Source organism: Cuculus canorus, chromosome 7 (genome assembly GCF_017976375.1).
Source record: "Cuculus canorus isolate bCucCan1 chromosome 7, bCucCan1.pri, whole genome shotgun sequence".
Classification (NCBI taxonomy): Eukaryota; Metazoa; Chordata; class Aves; order Cuculiformes; family Cuculidae; genus Cuculus; species Cuculus canorus.
Genome location: NC_071407.1, coordinates 23,583,390 through 23,601,753, shown reverse-complemented (window position 1 = coordinate 23,601,753; position 18,364 = coordinate 23,583,390). Strand labels below are relative to the sequence as shown.

Below are 18,364 nucleotides of genomic sequence, written 5' to 3'. Positions count from 1 at the left end.
GAAATGGGGTAGTTATGGAAACTGGCTTCTCATTTCACTTGTGTTTTCTTCCTCTTCCCACTGCAGTATCTCCCCTAACCTTGAGCTGGAAGCTCTTTTTAAACGACACTTCACTCAGGTGGAATTTTATCAGGGTTCAGTCCTTAATCCCCATGATCTGGCGAGAGTGAAGGTAACGGCTCTGTTGTTCTGTTCTCCTGCTAATTGCCTTCTTAAAAAGTAGTCGTTGCGTTATTTGGACAAAAACAGTGTAAAGCTCTACTTCACGTAACCCCAAAAGATTGGTTGTGCATCTCTATTAGTTTGTCTAATAAATTATGATATCATTTATATTATAAAAAACCTAATCTTTTGCCTATATCTGTAGATCATCAAAACTACAGTAACTCATTGGCTCAAAATACATTATCTGTCACTCCACTGAACTTTTAATGAATTTTTCCTTAGGGTTTTGTTCAAGAGTCTATTTTACATTAATGTTTGATATAATAGAACATTGTCTTATAGTAATTGCTTAAATTGCTATTGTCTTACCTTCATCAGAATGATTAGAAACTTAATTTTTCACCTGTCAAACTCTTTTTCTGTTGTCTAGAATCCTGGAAAAAATATGATTTAAGACTTTTGGTAGCTAAAATGAGATGGCTTTATTGTCTAGAATTCTCTATGGTAAATTACTTTGTATTTTCAAGCAAAGCATGAAGCTCAAATAAAAAGATGACAAGCTGTCAGACACGGCATTAACTCATGTTTCTGCCTTTTTTTTTTTTTAATGGAATGTAAACCAACTACTGAAGCCAAGAATATTTTAATGCAATGTTAATGCATTCTGGAATATTAATCATGTCTTTTGTCCAGCTTATCTGCAGAAATTGCTTAACCTTTTGTAGCCCAACATATGCTATTTATATTAATCAGAAAAGAAGTTTCAATTATGACCATGAAATTGTATGTTAGTATTTTGGTTTCTGTATTCCACCCTTCTTTGTGTTGGTGTTTGATTATATACATTGGAAGATACTTTTGTCATCTGTTTTGAGTTAAAAGGAGCTAAGGTTTGTGTGAACATGGAGATCCTGTGGACAGAGCAGTTCTCCTCCTGCTCTCTGAAACTGGCAATCAGAGTCTAAATCATGAGTTCAGCCTCCTCTTCCTGTCTTTAAGAGGACATTACTTAAGTTCCCAAACAAAGCTGCATGACTTGTCAGAGCACTGTACTGATACAACAGGAATTTCCTGTGGATTTAGTGTTCTAGATTTCAATATAGATTCTAAAACATATGTCCATTAACACCTTCATGCCTCAGCTGATACAGTGTAAGGATCAATAATTAAACTAGTGACCTGGTCTGAGCAACACAGGCAAGTGTCGAGAAATTACTATGCATATATGAGAGCTGTTGTCATCGTTCACAGTAACACACATTAGCATCATAATGCTTTTGATTAGCAATATTAATAACTGACATTCACACTTATGATGTCAGTGTTGGATTCCCTAACGTGTTATCATGAAAGAAATGCTGAAAAGAGAGGTTACTATTTATCTTTGCTTTTTCTTTGGTGTCTCAGATAGAGTCAGCAGATGCGTGCCTAATCCTTGCCAATAAATACTGTGCTGACCCAGATGCTGAAGATGCCTCCAATATTATGAGGTAAGGTCATGAGTTTTTAATAGGTTTTTGGTTCTTAATTCGGAATAGCTACTTCTGGTGTCTGGATGTGCTGTAGCCGCACAGAGCTTTGTTGCCCGTCTGCTTTCCTCTAACCCCTTTCAGTACTAGAAGCTGCTCTAAGGTCTCTCCAGAGCTTCTCCAGGCTGAACAACCCCTGCTCTCTCAGCCTTTCTTTGTAGGAAGGGTGCTCCAGCTCATGGATCATTTTTGTGGCCTCCTCTTTCTTTTCCAAACATGCTTTTGAGTTTCAGTGCAGAAAGCTTTATTTTTACATTAAGTGCATAAATACATTAAAAATATTCCAGTTGCAGATTAGTACCTTCTTAATAGATATATTTAGTGTAGTAAAATGCAACTGTTACTTTGGGAGTGGAATTCTGCTGTGTTTCTCTCACATTTAATTGAATTTAATTCAACACAATTGAATGTTAAAATAATTCAATTAAAAAAAGAAAATCAGAAGGAAAACTTGTTTTCTCTTTCTAAAAGATAACATAAAATCCTGCTTATGAGGTTTTTTTTAGCTGTTTCATGCTCTTGCTTTGATGTGCTTCAAAGCGCAAGCCAGAGCAGCAGTTTGCAACTTCCTACAAAACACCAATGTGAACAGTTATGGCATTCAGTGTTACGAGACTGGTGATTCCATAGTGATTCAGAGTATTCTTCATGTTGATAGTTTTATCTTCTCGTTCTGCCTCTAGTTTGCATATGCAGAGCTGATGGTTTTGGCCTGTTTCTGACTTTAATTTTGCTCTAAGCTGTTTTTAAATTTCACGTTTCTCTTTTCATAATATGTTATCTGTCCACTTATTTCTCAAACTTTTAATCCGTACACAGCTGAGTATCAGTTAGGCTCATGAAGCAATTAAGAATGCGGTTAAGCTGCAGAGTATGGGAGTAGCCCCATACTTTATAAGTCAGAATTCAGATACCAGTGTCAATATTTAAATTTGGAATAATCCATAAAAATTAAGGTGAATTTGTATATGGATTTATGTCAAACAAAATCAGCATTCAAGGTGTTTAAATATGATGAATTTCTAGCAACTGTAAATAAATAATATATGGTGGGGCAGAAAGAAAGGAGTTATTTTCAGGTATTTGTCATTAGAAAACTCGATCAATTATGTTGATTCAAAGACAAGATAATCACTGAAGGTGACAAAATAATTGCAAGTGTATTATTTGCTTAACAGAATGAGTACAGTATCTAAACAGAGCTGCTAAAACAAGTCTTTCTGCAAATTCCATACAAGCAAACCATTCAACTGAATAATTCCTGAAGCTTGATGTTCTATAGTATAGTTATTAACTGAGTTTGACTACATGTAAACATTGTACAGGTGTGACTTTAGTGGGTATTATTTACAGACAGATGAATAAGAGGGCGCAGTTTTATTTGTGAGACTTGACACTACAGTGTTGAGATACATTATCCAAATATCCCACCAGCTAAAAACTACTGTTTTTTCTTTTATTTTTTAGAGTTATTTCAATAAAGAATTACCACCCGAAGATAAGAATTATCACTCAGATGTTGCAGTATCACAATAAGGTAACCTGACAACCAACAGGGTGTCTCTCCAGAGTTTTTTGCTCCATTGCATTCACTCATACACAACTTTTTCTATCTCCATTAATAGTAAGCATTTTTCTTCGCAAACAAAAATGTACTAATAAACTGTCATGTAATACTGTCACAAAATAATTCAGTTTTATTTATATATGTTAGGGAACCTTCCCAAAATCCTCTGACATTTATTAATTGCCTGGGGTCTAATTCTCAGAGCTACCTTGTCCATAGTTGCTCTTCATTACAGATGAGCTTTTAACCTCTCAGCTTCTATAAGTTTTGCTCCTCTTATTACACTAGAGCTACCCTAGTGTGTACCCAATTGGTGGCCTCTAGGCAAGTCATCTGAAGTCAGTTCTTTGTGGATACTTGAAGAAAATGCATAGAATTATTGTCTTATTGGAGATTTATTGCGACTTGGTATTTCTAGCATGATAATGTAGACCTGACATTGCAAAGGATGTACAAAATAAATAAAATTAAGTCTTTTTTAATGTAAAACAAACTTCAGTTGTGGAGTTTGTTTGTGAAAATATTGTGGAGATCAAATTATAAATCCACTTTGGAAAGGAATTTGGCCAATTTTTGATGATAAATCTGTGGCATTTAAGCACAAGGAAGTAGTTTCATTCAAAACTGCGATGAGGAAGTTCATAAACTGATGATTAACAACAGTATGAAAAATATATCAGAGGACAGACTGTGTTCTGCTTCTTTTATTATTTCTAAAAGCATCAACTACTGCCCAGTGCTGAAGGAAAAGCTTGGCTGGGTAGACCTTCATTCAATGAAATACAGTAATCCTGGTACTAGGAAGGTTTGACTGTTAACGACTGTAACCTTTCATTAGAACAAGAGCAATCACTGTTGCTTGTGATGTCCTCTTCCTGTATGTGGATAGAAGAAGCCTGGCTGTTAGTAGAATAAAAGTGTTTCTCTGTTTTAAACAGGTTCAGAGGGGAAGATCTTTTAAATACTGCGCTTTTCCTCTTTATTTATAATAAATGTGGTTTCAAGAATAGTTTTTATCAAAGTGCTGAACTGTAATATTCACTTATGAAGGGAAAAAAGGGTGAAGGCCTCTCTGTCTCCTTATGTCTAGGCATTTCTGCAAGGCTGATGGGAGAGAGAATCTGATAGGGTTAGGAGAAAAAATGAATAATACTAATAGACCAGTGTCAATACTGGAGTTCTCTCTTGATCAGCTGTTTTCTTTATTCTACCCTTATAGTTAACAGTCTTAGTGAAAATTTTCTCCGAAGTCAAGTGCTTTCTTTCAGGATGGAAGGAATTCAATAGAAAAGACAGAAGCTGTTGTATACCTTACTAAATTACAAGATCTTATAAAGGTTGCAGCTTCACAAAAGTTGTAAACTAAGTTATGTAAGATTTTTGTATATTATGTATGTGCTTTTATCAGACAGAGAGTAGCTGAAAGTGCTGTAAAAGAAATAAGACAGAAGGGAAGGAAAACTTTCCAATATTCTGTGAATCGTTAACTGTGAGTATGGGCCTGGCAGTGTCACAGCCAGAACATGGTTTGAGAAATGTCAGATTTTGTCTGTAGCTGGTAAGAAAGGAATGCTTCTTAGCATAGATTTGAACTCTAATAAAATACATGCAGTTCCTCTGCCTACTCGGGAAAAGTAACAAAGCCAGGGACAAAGAAAATCATTCACTGTTAACCCCTTCAATACTTGCTGTACTTGAGGAAATATTTCTAGTTCTTCATCAGTGGGCTTTTGTTTGTTTGTTTTCCAGGCTCATCTGCTAAATATCCCAAGCTGGAACTGGAAAGAAGGGGATGATGCAATCTGTCTTGCTGAGCTCAAGCTGGGTTTCATAGCCCAGAGCTGCCTGGCACCAGGCCTTTCAACCATGTTAGCCAACCTCTTCTCTATGAGGTCATTCATAAAGGTAATGTCTTGTCTCATTAAAATGTATTAGTCTGCAATTCACTTTGTCAGAAAGCTGAGTAAAGAACACGGCTCAAATATGAAACAGACAGGAACCCATTAATGGATTTTGTAAAACAAAAAAACCCAGCATACACTTACACACAAAAGCTCTCTCCTGCAAATTGGGTAATGAGACAGGTTCTGTCAAGTTATATTTTTATTTCTGTTCAGGAAGTGTTTGGCCTTTAAATGATTGTTCAAAGCAACATCCATTTCTAGGGGCATGTTTCTGGTGTTTTGCTTTGTTTTAGACAAAACACATGTTTATCTACGAGAGAAGCCCCTGCTGCTAAAACAAAAGTATGATTTATGTATGTACTGTATAGAACAAAGTGCCCAGAAAAAAGGACTGATCATTTTGGTCTTTTACCTTAAGTGTCTAGAGGACTCTGACTGTGAGAGTAAATAAGGAACATGTGTTGGAACCAAAGCCTGAATTGCCTACATCATTTGCATTTTTGTTTCTCCTCAGTCTAAGAGCTCTTTTGGACCTAGAGGGCAAAATTTTAATCCAGTTGTTTCTAGATTTCTATGGCAGCTGTACTAATACAGTGGACTCTAAGGCCTTGGTTGGAGCAATGAGTGCTTACTTTCTGCAACACTGATTCCAGACATAAAGGATGGTCAGTTTCCAATCCCATCAGTGTTATTAATGTGGTGGGAAACACTGATGTTCAAGGTAGGCCATAGGCCACTTCAAGTCCATTGTGCAAGTAAGCACAAAAAAAAAAAAGCTTACTGTTCTCGTGGAGGTGCATGTATCAGTGCAGGGCAGTGAGTCTTCACTTCTTATGAAATCCTGAAGTTCTCGTTAAGATATCCTTTGGAGACCACAAAAAAAATTGGAGACGACAGACTCCTATGTGTCAAAAATGTTCCAGACTGTTACACATCGTCAAAAAATAGCCAATTTTCCCTATGGCCCAGGCTCTGCACTTTACTGTCTGCAGTAATGATGTTTGCATCCTTATTTATGTTCTGAAAAAAACCAAAATTCTTCAGTTTTACTTCAGTAGAGACGAACTTGAAAACTGTCTGTGACTTGTGAATGTATGATCATTTTTATATTAGTCCTTTCTACTTGTATCCCAAAAGAAAACTATTTCTCTTATGACCTTCATTGTTCTTGCTGGTCCATTTTGATCTGTCTCACTCTTGTCTGGTGTGATAACCCAAGACTCTGGGCAGTCTCAGGCATTTGCGAAAGTCACAGTAATGTATCTGAATTACTGAGGCAACCTATTCTATCATCTTGCTCTTGAAATCAGAAGTGGGCCTGCAACTTTTGCTCGACTTCTGTCTTTCCAAAATAGGAAGGGGTCAGTTTTATCTCAAGGAGATCCAAATATACAAGTATCTTCAGAAGCCTCAGTCTTAAAGTAAGTTATTTTAATACTGAATTTAAACTTGCAGGGTGAAAATTGAGTGATTCAGAAAGTGGTGAAGTGTAAAAATATCTTATGTGGAGGAACTGTACTGGAGAGACACATTTATGGGCTGGATTTACAGCTACAATGTTTAGACATGTCAAAAATTGCAAATGTAAAGCTATCACCTTTCTAGACAATAAATCTTGCCACTTCTGCTGTTATCTTACCTTCAATACTATTTTTTCTTGTTTTATAAGGTATTCTTATAATAATTTCAGTACAGTGACAGATTGGACTATCGTACTGATGAACAGTTTTAAGCTGAAAGCTCAGCTTTGCACAGCACTGCTCAGATTGCATCTGAGTATTTTGATATACAGACAATGAAGATAAAAATAGCAATGATTTTGATTTAGAGGAACCTATCAGTCTCAGTTTTGCTATTGTATCCATGATTGTATACAGTTACAAACAGAATAGGAAGCAGACGTACCTTAACTTGTTCCTCTTCAGATGGCACTGAGATTAAAAATGTCATCAAAAAGTGTATTGGGATGATGCAAAACTCTGCAGGTACTGGTTAAAAAGATGTCTGCTACTTAATAAAAAATGAATTGTCAGGCAAGTAAAATGCACATTGTCATTTCCCAAGATCTCAGTATTTTCAAATCTGAAGTAACATAAATGTGCAAGAACTGAGACATATCTCTTCATGAGAATCCAGTTCATTTGGTGGCAGCAAAAGGTCTGTTTATTTAGCGGAAAGAATGTTCTTTCTCTGAGCTGTCTCACTCGTAAAACTGTATTTGAAAGAGAAAACTGTTACTTAGTGGAGGCTGTGAATCAACAGTATGTTATAGGAGAGCAGCTACTTTGACTGGAATTCTTAAAGAGGACTCTATTGAAAAGAAAGATATCCTTTCCCTAAGACAACTTCCACTCCTTTTCATTTAGAGCACTGAATTTAAGTACCATCAGACCTTCATAAATTCCTTGGGAAACACTATTAGTGGACCCTCTCACAACTTAGAAGATCGCCAGGAAAATGTTCTGAAACTTCTGTATTTTTTACACAAAGCTTGAAATGTGTGTTTGTTCCTTCACCTTCACAGTGTGATTAGAAGGTGATTTAATGTGCCATAAATATTTGGTCAGTCAAACACAAATGAATGTGATTGATGGTGACATCACACACATTTAACTCATTATGTGTTACTTTACCACAAAATGCTTTGTGTAAACACTCTGCCCAGTATTAGAGGTAAAACAAACTGAGAAACCTCAAAATATTATATTTATTCCTAGTATTTTCCTTTTGGTTTTAGTGATGTCATCTCATATGGAACCTTTTATGTTCTTTGGCACCAAACTGAACAAAAAAGAAAATCAACTCAAAAAGATTAAGGTTCTGTAAGCACTGAAGGAAGAAAAATAGATTGCACAACAAATTATATGTTAAGCAGAAAAACCCAAACCAATCCCAACTTTACACATGTAAACTGTATTTCAACAGTCAGTTCTTTTTATAGCCTAGAGTGTTATCATTTCTGTGTTAATAAAGGAATTGGGAGCTTTTATTACTTGCATAGTCTCAGAAATAGATGGAAATACTATACTGTACTGCAATTTCTGTATTGTTTGATTTAACAAATGTATACTAGAAGGCTACCCAGATGAAAAACATTACAAAAAGTAAGTAAATAGAATAAAAGGCAGAAGTGGGAAAGTTTTCTCCCTTTATACAACCATGCGAGCCAATATGAGTTAGTATTGTTGTGTACATTAACAAAAATGTGTCCACAAATGAATTAGTTTTGTCTTTGCTCTGTTGGTAAGGTGGTACACCTCATTCCAGATCTGAAAAATTATCTAGAGTAGTCTCAGTTCTCCTCTAAGCTATTTTGAGACAGGAATGTTCTGTGGGCTCTTTCAGCAGCTGTTGCTCGCATCCACATGTATGAGCAATGCCCACTTCTCCTGCTCCATTCCTTTCTAGTCCAGGCTGAAAGAGAGACATAAAGCCACACAGATTTACATCAGGCGGGTGCTTACCTAAGCTGATAGAATATATCAACTGGTTTGCTTTTTTTTTTGTTTGTCACCTAGGCAGCCTCAAAATGTTATAAAGTATGAGAGTAGGATACACACAGTGAATTTCTTCAAATGAAGGAGAACTTTAAGAGGCAGTGGGAAGGGAATGCAACTTGTCCACTTAATGTCATGCTGGATGGAGGGTTAGACTGGATATTAGGAAAAGGTTCTTCACCCAGGCGATGGTGGAGCACTGAAACAGCTCCCCAGGGAAGCAGTCACAGTGCCAAGCCTGACAGTGTTCCAGCATTTGGCCAACACCCTCAGCCACACAGTGTGAATGTTGGAATTGTCCTGTACAGGAACTGGAGTTGGACTCAATGATCCTTGTTGGTCTCCTCTGACTCAGGACGTTCCGTGATTCTACAGTTCTTCATGAGGCTGCATAATAAACTGATAACCTGATCCTCCTTGCAGGCTTTAGACCAAATATTAGTATATCATGTTCCCAAAGGTATTTATTCTCTTAAATGTCAGCCTGAATATAATATTTTTCATCATTGAGTCTAGGCATTAAAAACTATTGTGGTTGAAAACTATTTACTATTTGCTATTTACAAATAGTATCAGTCCTTGCAATAAGGGTGATAGATTTGTCTTGGACTGAAGTCTACCACGGAGTGCGTAATTTAGTAAATAAAAAATACAATAATTTGAAAAGATCACAACAATCTGTCTTTTTGCATTATGTTCTGACAGAAATACCGCCTTATTTTGCAAATTTGAAAGTGTTAAAACTATAGCCTTTGTTCTTCAAAGTTCCAAACCACCGAGGGCAGCATCTAAAGAATGACTATGTGTTATAATATTTGAAGAATGTTCTTTCTGCTTTGACCTACTACAAGACTCTACATTAGTATGAACAAAGTGCATATATATCATATTAAAAACTAGAGCTAATCTTAGTTCGCATATTTGATGTTCTATAAAATATGCTTTTTTATCGCAGTTTTTTAAAAAAACGAAACATTCTTGCATGCAGAAAGAATTGTGGGAAGAGTTGGCTGAGGTTTTAAAATTTTTATCACACTCATTCACACCTATCACACACATAAAGATACTTGTTAGCTTTGATTTAAGCTGACAATGGAATTCAGTGAAGAGGTATTTGATAATTTAAAATACTTAAGGAAATTCAATTAGAAGACTATAAATCTAAGTAGCGTCACTCTTTTCTAGGAATGTATGAACAGCTTTCATCCAAGTACTTATCTGTCAGATTTTCGTGTCTGTCTTAGGGTGTAATAAAACCAGACGTACACACATGCAGTGTGGGTGGACTGAAAGGACATGGTAGGTGAACATGAAGAAATGTTTGAAATCCATTGCTTTCCGTGTACAACTTCATTTCAGCCACGAATCAAGAATATTCTCTGTGTGCTTTCTTTTCATTTTCATCTATGTTGTTAGAAAGACCCCACAATGCTGTGGAGAAGAGAATCCTAAAATTAGATGTCAGGAAGCCCTGGAAGCATTTTGAGGATAGATGGAGGCAAGAGTCCCTGTGTTAGATAGAAGCAGGTGAAAACAGCTTGGCAAGGGCTCAAGAAAATCACTCAGTGAAGATGTTATTTTCTAGGCATTTTCTGTACAACATTCCTCTAGGTGGCTTTCTGGGCATCTTAAAAGAGAGAATTTTATATGTATTTTAGAAAGGAAATGTGTAACAACTTTCATGTTCACACAACACTATTTGTTTTACATAAACCTTACAATTTTGGGAAGACTGTTCAGAATTTCAGAATTATACTCGCTTTACTGGGATGTGTATGCTGAACGAAGAAGAGTTAGACCATTTGAATAAAGCAGGGTTACTTCAGTACAGATTTAGACTATTCAAGTGCTATTCTAGAGAAATAATGAATAGAATTAACTCATTGATTTACTGTACTTCTTGTGGTTTTTCTTTTAAAAGTTACTCAGATTATAGAGTCATAGAATGGTTTGGATTGGAAGAGACCTCAAAGCCCATCCAGTTCCACCACTCTGCCATGGGCAAGGACACCTCCCACTGGATCAGGTTGCTCAAAGCCCCATCCAGCCTGGCCTTGAACACCTCCAGGGATGGGGCAGCCACAACTTCTCTGGGCAACCTGTGCCAGCACCTCCTCACCTCACAGGAAAACATTTCTTCCTAATGTCTCATCTAAATCTCCTCTCTTTCAGCTTAAAACCACTACACCTTGTTCCACCACTACACTTCCCAACAGAGACAGAGAGATCAATTGTTTATCAATGTAAATGTATTCCTTAAACATCAAAAAGATGATCTTCTTCCAAACATCTAAAATTATTCTTAAAAGCTTTGTACTGTTTTATGCTCTTTTCTTGGTTACGCTGAGTTTATTCAAAGTTAAGGGGCAGACTTTACAGCTGCTTTCATTGTGCTATAAAGGAATTTTCATTTTGTAGCTTCCTTAATGTTGGTTAAGACACCTGCCCATCCTCACCTTGGTTTTCTATGCAGAATGTGACAAAAGATCCTAGGCTGTACTAGAACTCTAGCGTTAGTTCTCTGTTTTGATAGTGAGACTTGGACATCAACAGAAAAGGTTATATAGCATTATCAGGTTCAGATATACTCAATCTTTTTCATGTAACTATTTATGTCGTTACACTGAGAAGCAAATGCTATCAACATGATAAATCAATTAGGGCCACAGAGCTCCACTGCCAGGGAGTATGTTAAGGGTTTAGGTTGTGCTTGCAAGATGTACATCACTTTTTCATCTCTCTGTCACTGTGTCTCACTAAGAAATTGTTGTATTATGTAAATATGTTTGCTGATAACAGCATTTTATCTATATTCAGATAGAGGAGAGCAGGAAAAGCATTGCAACTTGAAAAAAGATACAGACAAAAATTAAATTTCTTCTCTTGGGATATACACTGTCTGTTTCCAGCTATTCTTCATATAGGCTGTTGGATCAGTGGGCAATTTGTTTTATGACTATATAGGAGAGAGAATTGCAGTGTTATGTAGTCAGAGGAGATAATCACGTGCTTATAGGACTAGAGAGGAACTTGGGAGATACAGATTCAAGTCACTGTTGTAATATAGCACATCCTCTGTGAGGTCTAGCAGTTATCTAAACTCTCTTTACTTTTATTCTAGCATATTTGTCTTCCTGGAGCTGACAATTCTTAGTAAAGATAAATTTATGCATTTTAGTGGAATATATTTGTTTAGTCAACATGCAAAGCTTTCTCACAGAAAACTTTTCTCTGAAATTAAATCTTTTCTCTATGTATGAGTACATACTGTAAAAAGGTAGAAAATAAAAGTATTCAGAATCTGCTGTCAGGAGCTGAAATAGGATGGACCAGTAATTAGTTTCAGTAGATTCTACTACTGTAGATTTTTTTTTTTTTTTACAGTTAAAATCAAGGTTGTTTTCATCCTTGCAAGCAGAGCAATATTTTCAGATAGGCTAAAATCTAGATATAAATTTAACTAACCAGATAAGTAACTTTCATATTTTTACTGAATGACATTTTGGCAGGCTTTATAAGTAGAATCTTAAACCAAACACTCCCCAAATTCAGCTTTTTCCTTCTGTAATGTTTACATAACATTTAAATATTCCCCATTGTTTTCAGACGGCTGACAATGTGAAACGTCAATCTCGTAAGTGCATATAGCACAGATTTTTTTCATCTCCATGTTAACGGTTAAGTTTTGGCAACTTTTTCTTACTGATTAGATAAGTACGGGTAGGTAGTAGAGATAAGCATCAGCAAGTCCAGAGATGGACTGGATGACAATCATTCAAGTTATGGTTAAGTATTTTAAAGGAAAATATACATGCTTTATGGAGAACCAGATTTGTTTAGGAATTTGGCTTTTGAGGTTGACTGTAGCAGCAGACTTTGAATTGTCATCACAAAGGCTTAAATTAGTCAAGAACACAGTAAGTTCAAAAGTATTTTTTCTCACTTTAAGGATTTTGAAATTAGTACTTACTGACATGAATTACAGGAGAAACTGATAGTGTTTTTCTGTGGAATATTGTTCTATTGAAACTCTGGGTAACTGCAAGACTCAAGGTGTTAGGAACACAGTATTGGATACAGGAGGTGCTTGGGACCAGGCTGGATGAGGCTTTGAGCACCCTGATCCAGTGGGAGGTGTCCCTGCACATGGGCTTTAGCGTCCCTTCCAACTCAAACCATTCTATGATTCTATGAATTGTTTCATTCCTAGCAGACCACCACATATTGCCTTTCAAAAACCATCAGGACGGTGACCATCTCTGTCCTTGAAATCAAGGGGGAAAATATCATGGTTCAGATGAACGTACAATGCAAAGGTCATTTTTATTCCATTATAATTGTTATCATATAATAACATCTTATACTATCCCAAATATTAGTGATTCTTTAAATTCATTAATCAGTATTTCATGGTATCTTAACAGAACATACCTTAAACATTCTAATCACTTCATGAAAGTGAACTTAACACGAACTAGAATCAGTGAATCTTTGTGGATGAGTTTGGTTTTTTCCACTCCTTTCTTGGCCCTTGACTGAGGGTCAGCACTTAACTATAGGCCTGATCTGTAGTTTCTTCCTTCAAAGCAAAACCATCTGCCTAATGAGAAGACAGTATGGGATGAAAGTAGAAAGGAGAAATACGTAATGTGTTTGTATATTTTTTCAAACCCCAGGTGGTGTCAATCTAAGAAAAGCCACAAAATAGACCATAAGTTACAAACGTTCTTACTATCATTACTCCTTTATTTTTTTTACTGAGCCTGTACTTTATCTGCTTTCTGTATATAAAGAGTTGCTGATCAGCAACATTTGCAAGCTTCATATAAATAAAAGGGTTATAAAAAATGGGATATGACTTCTCTGTGTGTGGTGGAGAATAACACAATGCAAATCCCTTTTTGCATCCCACATGGTCTCTGAATGGTAAATTAATTTCTGTGGAAGAAATTTCTCTTGATTGTTTGCAGCCCACTTGTCAGGGAGTGCATGATTCGGAACATCTCCATCTTGCAATTTATTCTTGCAGTTGTTTACTTCTCGAGGACTGAAGTGACTGGTCAGCTGGCAGCCTATCAACAGGAGAAGAAAATTTAAAAGAAATTAATTCTTCGTGATTTATATTTCACTGTTTTCTTAAAAAGTTTCCAATCCTCCTGTTCTTTAGAATGTTCTTCTCAAAGAGTACCTATTGACTAGTTTTGCATGAAAATGCAGACTTACGTAATAGACTATACAAGTCCTGTCAAAATAGCTGTGGAAATCAGATTTTTTTTTTTTTTTAAATGTTGGAAAACTGTTTGTCCAAGAGGGATTTGTGTCACACCAAATTCCAATGAAAGTGATATTGTACAGGCACAGGTTACTCAGGGAAGTTGTGGGTGTCCTCTCCCTGGAATTGTTCAAGGACAGGTTGGGTGAGGCTTTTGAGCAACCTGATCTAGTGGGAGGTGACCCTGCCCATGGCAGAGAGGTGGAACTGAATCATCTTTAAGGTGCCCTCCAACCCAATCCATTCTGTGATTCTATAAAATAATTATATAATACAAAGTTAATAATAGAATAATAGAATTATGAATTTTTGTATTCAGACAATTGATACAACACAATTAGTAAATAAAACCAAGGAGATAATTACATGCGGGAATGTTGCATCGTGGTTGGAATTTCTGCTCTGTTTCAATGTGTTGTAATAAATAGGGAAGCAACTGTTTGATGTGATGCCTTAGATATTTCAGGCTGTGTATTTGTGGTGGTTTCCCTAGCTTGCCTATGAAGGTCTCGTAGGGAATGACAGTCAGACCTCAAACAAACTTTGAATAAGGCCACAAAATGCGATATGGGGAACTGAGATATGTGTTTGATTCTAATTGAAAGACCTTGTAGAGTCTCTGAGACATAGGCTTTATAGATATGACATGGCATTCACGGAGCCCAGGGCAGCAGCTGGGAGCCAGGTGGGATTGCATGCACATCTCAAATACCACTGTATGTTTCTCCTTAGGCAAACATATTGAGCTTTTGAAGGTGGTCCTGTAGCACTTCTGACTTGTTTTCCTTCATATGTTCAACAGCACATCTATTCAAGAACAGTACAAGATTCCCCCTCCCTGTAAATGTTCAAGGCCAGGTTGGATGTGACCTTGAACGAACTGATCCAGTGGGAGGTGTCCCTGCCCATGGCAGAGGGATTGGAACTGGGTGATCTTTAATGTCCCTTAACATCCCTTCCAACCCAAACCGTTCTATGATCTATGAATTTCGCAGTAGCAGTCTTTTTAAGTTCTTTTCCTAAGACAGTGATGACCATTGAAATAGTTGTTATGTTTCTCAGATTTCCTTGTTAGTTATAGATGCAAAGAAAAAAAATTAGTTTTAAACCATGTTTTGACTGCTGATCAACTGCAAAATAATTGAAGCATTGTTAAAGCCAATCAAATAAAATAATGCAACCGTTACACTAGGGAATTTTCAGAAAGAGAAAATAGAGAAACTTTTTCCTCAAGCTTCTTACAACCTTATTTCACGTCATGCTGAATGCACTTGCCAAGAATTGAATGGATTATTTTTACATAGGATACTTGATTTACTAACTACATGTGCTCTCTTTTTTTTTGGCATTCCAGGATATCCTGTAAAAATAAGCAATATGAATTGCCATAGCAGCCTACTGACCTGTTTGTTAAAATCTAATTCACATTTAAGCAGTTGCTTGTAAATTATAAAGAAAGCTTTTACTCAGAATTTCTATCTATGTTTCTTTTTTTTAGATTGAGGAGGATACGTGGCAGAAATACTACCTGGAAGGAGTTGCAAATGAAATGTATACAGAATATCTGTCTAGTGCCTTTGTGGGTTTGTCTTTCCCTGCAGTTTGTGAGTAAGTAGAATTATATATTAATATCCATAAGTATGTGCCTTCTCTCAAGTGAAAGCTAAGGTTTCTGCAGGAGGCTCTTCTACACCCCTGATGTTGCTATATCTAATGGGATCCAGTCAAATAAACATTAATGCAATCACTGCATAGAAGTGTTCCAAACATTGTGATGCCTGTTTTCAGAAGAGATTTTGAATTAAGTGATTGTAAACAAAGGCATAAAATGTTTCCTGTGTTGAACAAATTAATCAGCAATCCATTTAAATTGAATTATTTACTTGTAAGCACTGTCCTATTGTTTCTTCTAATGATTCCCATTCTTTAATAGTTGTTGTCAGCGTCACTGACCTGGCTTATGTCCTTTTCCAAGAAAACTATTCATTGATTCAAATGGATGTAGTGGAGTCATATAAGCAGTGTGGCATCCAGAGCTCTGTGGATCTTGTTGGAAGCCACTTTTAACAAGTGAAATATGTCAGAAAAAAATGTCTGTTCCGCAACAAGAAAGGAGTATTGGAAACATGTAATGTATAACCATAGCATAAGCCATGCTACAACTTTATTTCTTAGCAAATGAAAATCCTTATATTTGTCCTAGGATGCTTCTGTGAAGAAGGCATTTGTAGGCATAAGGTTTCTTTGATAAATACTGTGCCCACAAACCTCATCAGGGTAGTTTAGCACATTCCTGTTTCCTCTTCTGTTGGCATTGTTCTTCATTATGGCCACGTAATGTGGTTTTACAATTCTTTAAAAGGGAATTTTCTGAAGAAAAAACGTGCACAGGTAGTCCGTTGCAGAACTTAATTAATGGGAATATAAATTCTATTGCATATATCCTTGTGTGTTATGCAGCACAATGCTTCAGCAACATCAGAAACTCCTACATCCATGCTTATCTGTAATTATTCTCTTACCATGAAGAAACATCAGGAATGGACTGTTTGCAGTGACTTTTGAAAATTGTTATAGAAGAGGAGCCTGAGGGGTGACATTATTACTCTCTACAGCTCCGTGAAGGGAGGTTATATTGAGGCGGGTGCTGGTCTCTTCTCCCAAGTAACAAGTGATAGGATGAGAGGAAATGGCCTCAAGTTGCACCAGGGGAGGTTAATATTGGATATTAGAAAATATTTCTTTACTGGAAGAGTGGTGAAGCATTGGAAGAGGCTGCCCAAGGCAGTGAAGGAGTTATCATCCCTGGAGGTGTTTGTAGTGGTACTTCATGACATGGTTTAATAGACACGGTGGTGTTGGCCTGACAGTTGGATTTGAGGATCTTAGAGGTCTTTTCTAGCCTTAATGTTTCTATGATTTTAAGTTCTCAGAGAAAATGTATACACTGAGGTTATCTCTTCTTGTGTGACATTGGTTGTGAAAAAGGACTGACTCTTGCCCTCTTCTCTTCCTGCAGACTGGTGTTTGCGAAACTAAAGCTCTTAATGATAGCCATAGAGTACAAGTCGGAAAAACGAGAAAGCAGGTATGTGCCTACAACTTTTGAAGTCCCGGAACACACTGTCAAGAATTTTGCCTGCTTTTTTTTCCAGAATAGAGATAGCTATTTGTATAGTTTTGAAACATTTTAGAAACTAATTAGCATGCCATCACATTACACCACTTCACATAGCACTGAAAGACCTTTATTTCTTCCTTATTCTTCTTCCCCAAGACTGATTTAAGTCAGAGCATTTAGTAGGAGGTGGGGGAACAGCGACAGGTATGTCCTATCTCTAGATATGCACTTTATTTGTACTTAAAAACCTACAGTGTTTTTTGTTCAGTCTATCAGTTTTAATTGGAGATCCAACTTATCTTACTGAAAATGGACTAGTGGAAAACAGATGTGATATCAAACCTCATTATGGCTATCTGTATTCTCGAAGTAGTAATTTCATTAAATTGGTTCTTCTGAACCAATGTAAGATGGGATACGGAAGTATAGGATAAACATAGTATTTATCTGTTCTGAAATAACTCGCATATATGAAAGACACCATGAAACTGGAAAAGATTAATTTAACCTTGAAATTACCAACTCCTTTCCTCAACTCAAGACTCCTTTCAGCAACACCACCACCAAAACTTATATTATTAGCACAGCTTCACAGACAGGGAAAGAAGTGTTTCTTGGAGGATTTTTGTGCAAAAAATGTGTAAAAATCCAAGTGAACATGGCAGTCAATCTTCTGTCAACTTATCCATGAGTGCTTTACACAATATCCATTTATGTATAACAGTGTTATAAATGTGCTCAGCTACATATGGATGGGCATAATAAAGATATAATACTGATCGTGAGCTGAATTTTATTTTCCTCTAAAGTGATGTTTTGTACTACTGTAGTAAATCTGGAAAAATACATGTTAATTCATATTATTTTTGGCCACTGATTGCCTAAAACTTTAAAGGGCAATTGTTTCTCCTCACAGAACCCATTTTACCATTTTGTCATTTGAGCCTCAGCCACTATTTCTGAGGTTTTTAAAGTTTATTTAATGTTTGTTATTATATGTTTTATTTTTTCTTTATTAAAAATAATTTAAAACCTCTATGGGACATTTGACATGGAAAACACCATGTTACAACTGTTTCTAAGAGTATTTCTGTGACCTGTAACTGGTTTTGCTTAATTCTTTCCTGTGTTATAAAGTGATATGTGAAGTGGTGTACATGCTATCAGATATTAATTTTGTCCGCTGTTTAAGAAATTTTAAGAATGTTTAAGGTTTTTTTTAAACATCAGATGGTTTTTAATGCGTCCAACTCACATAGACTCTTAATGTACTTTTTCGTTGAATGATCTTGTTCCGCATTAGCTAATG

The 18,364-nt window shown here is 36.3% G+C and overlaps 1 protein-coding gene across 37 annotated transcripts in view; it reads left to right on the top strand.

The window, feature by feature from the left end:
* The window catches only part of KCNMA1 (potassium calcium-activated channel subfamily M alpha 1), a 427,072-nt gene that overhangs the window by 289,142 nt on the left and 119,566 nt on the right, over positions 1–18,364 (top strand). For all 37 annotated transcript variants that reach the window (XM_054072172.1, XM_054072163.1, XM_054072142.1 and 34 more), the window contains 6 exons: positions 67–172; positions 1,573–1,655; positions 3,162–3,231; positions 5,011–5,166; positions 15,433–15,542; positions 16,954–17,022. In XM_054072172.1, the coding sequence (XP_053928147.1) occupies positions 67–172; positions 1,573–1,655; positions 3,162–3,231; positions 5,011–5,166; positions 15,433–15,542; positions 16,954–17,022 (594 nt within the window). The remainder of the gene's footprint in view (positions 1–66; positions 173–1,572; positions 1,656–3,161; positions 3,232–5,010; positions 5,167–15,432; positions 15,543–16,953; positions 17,023–18,364) is intronic.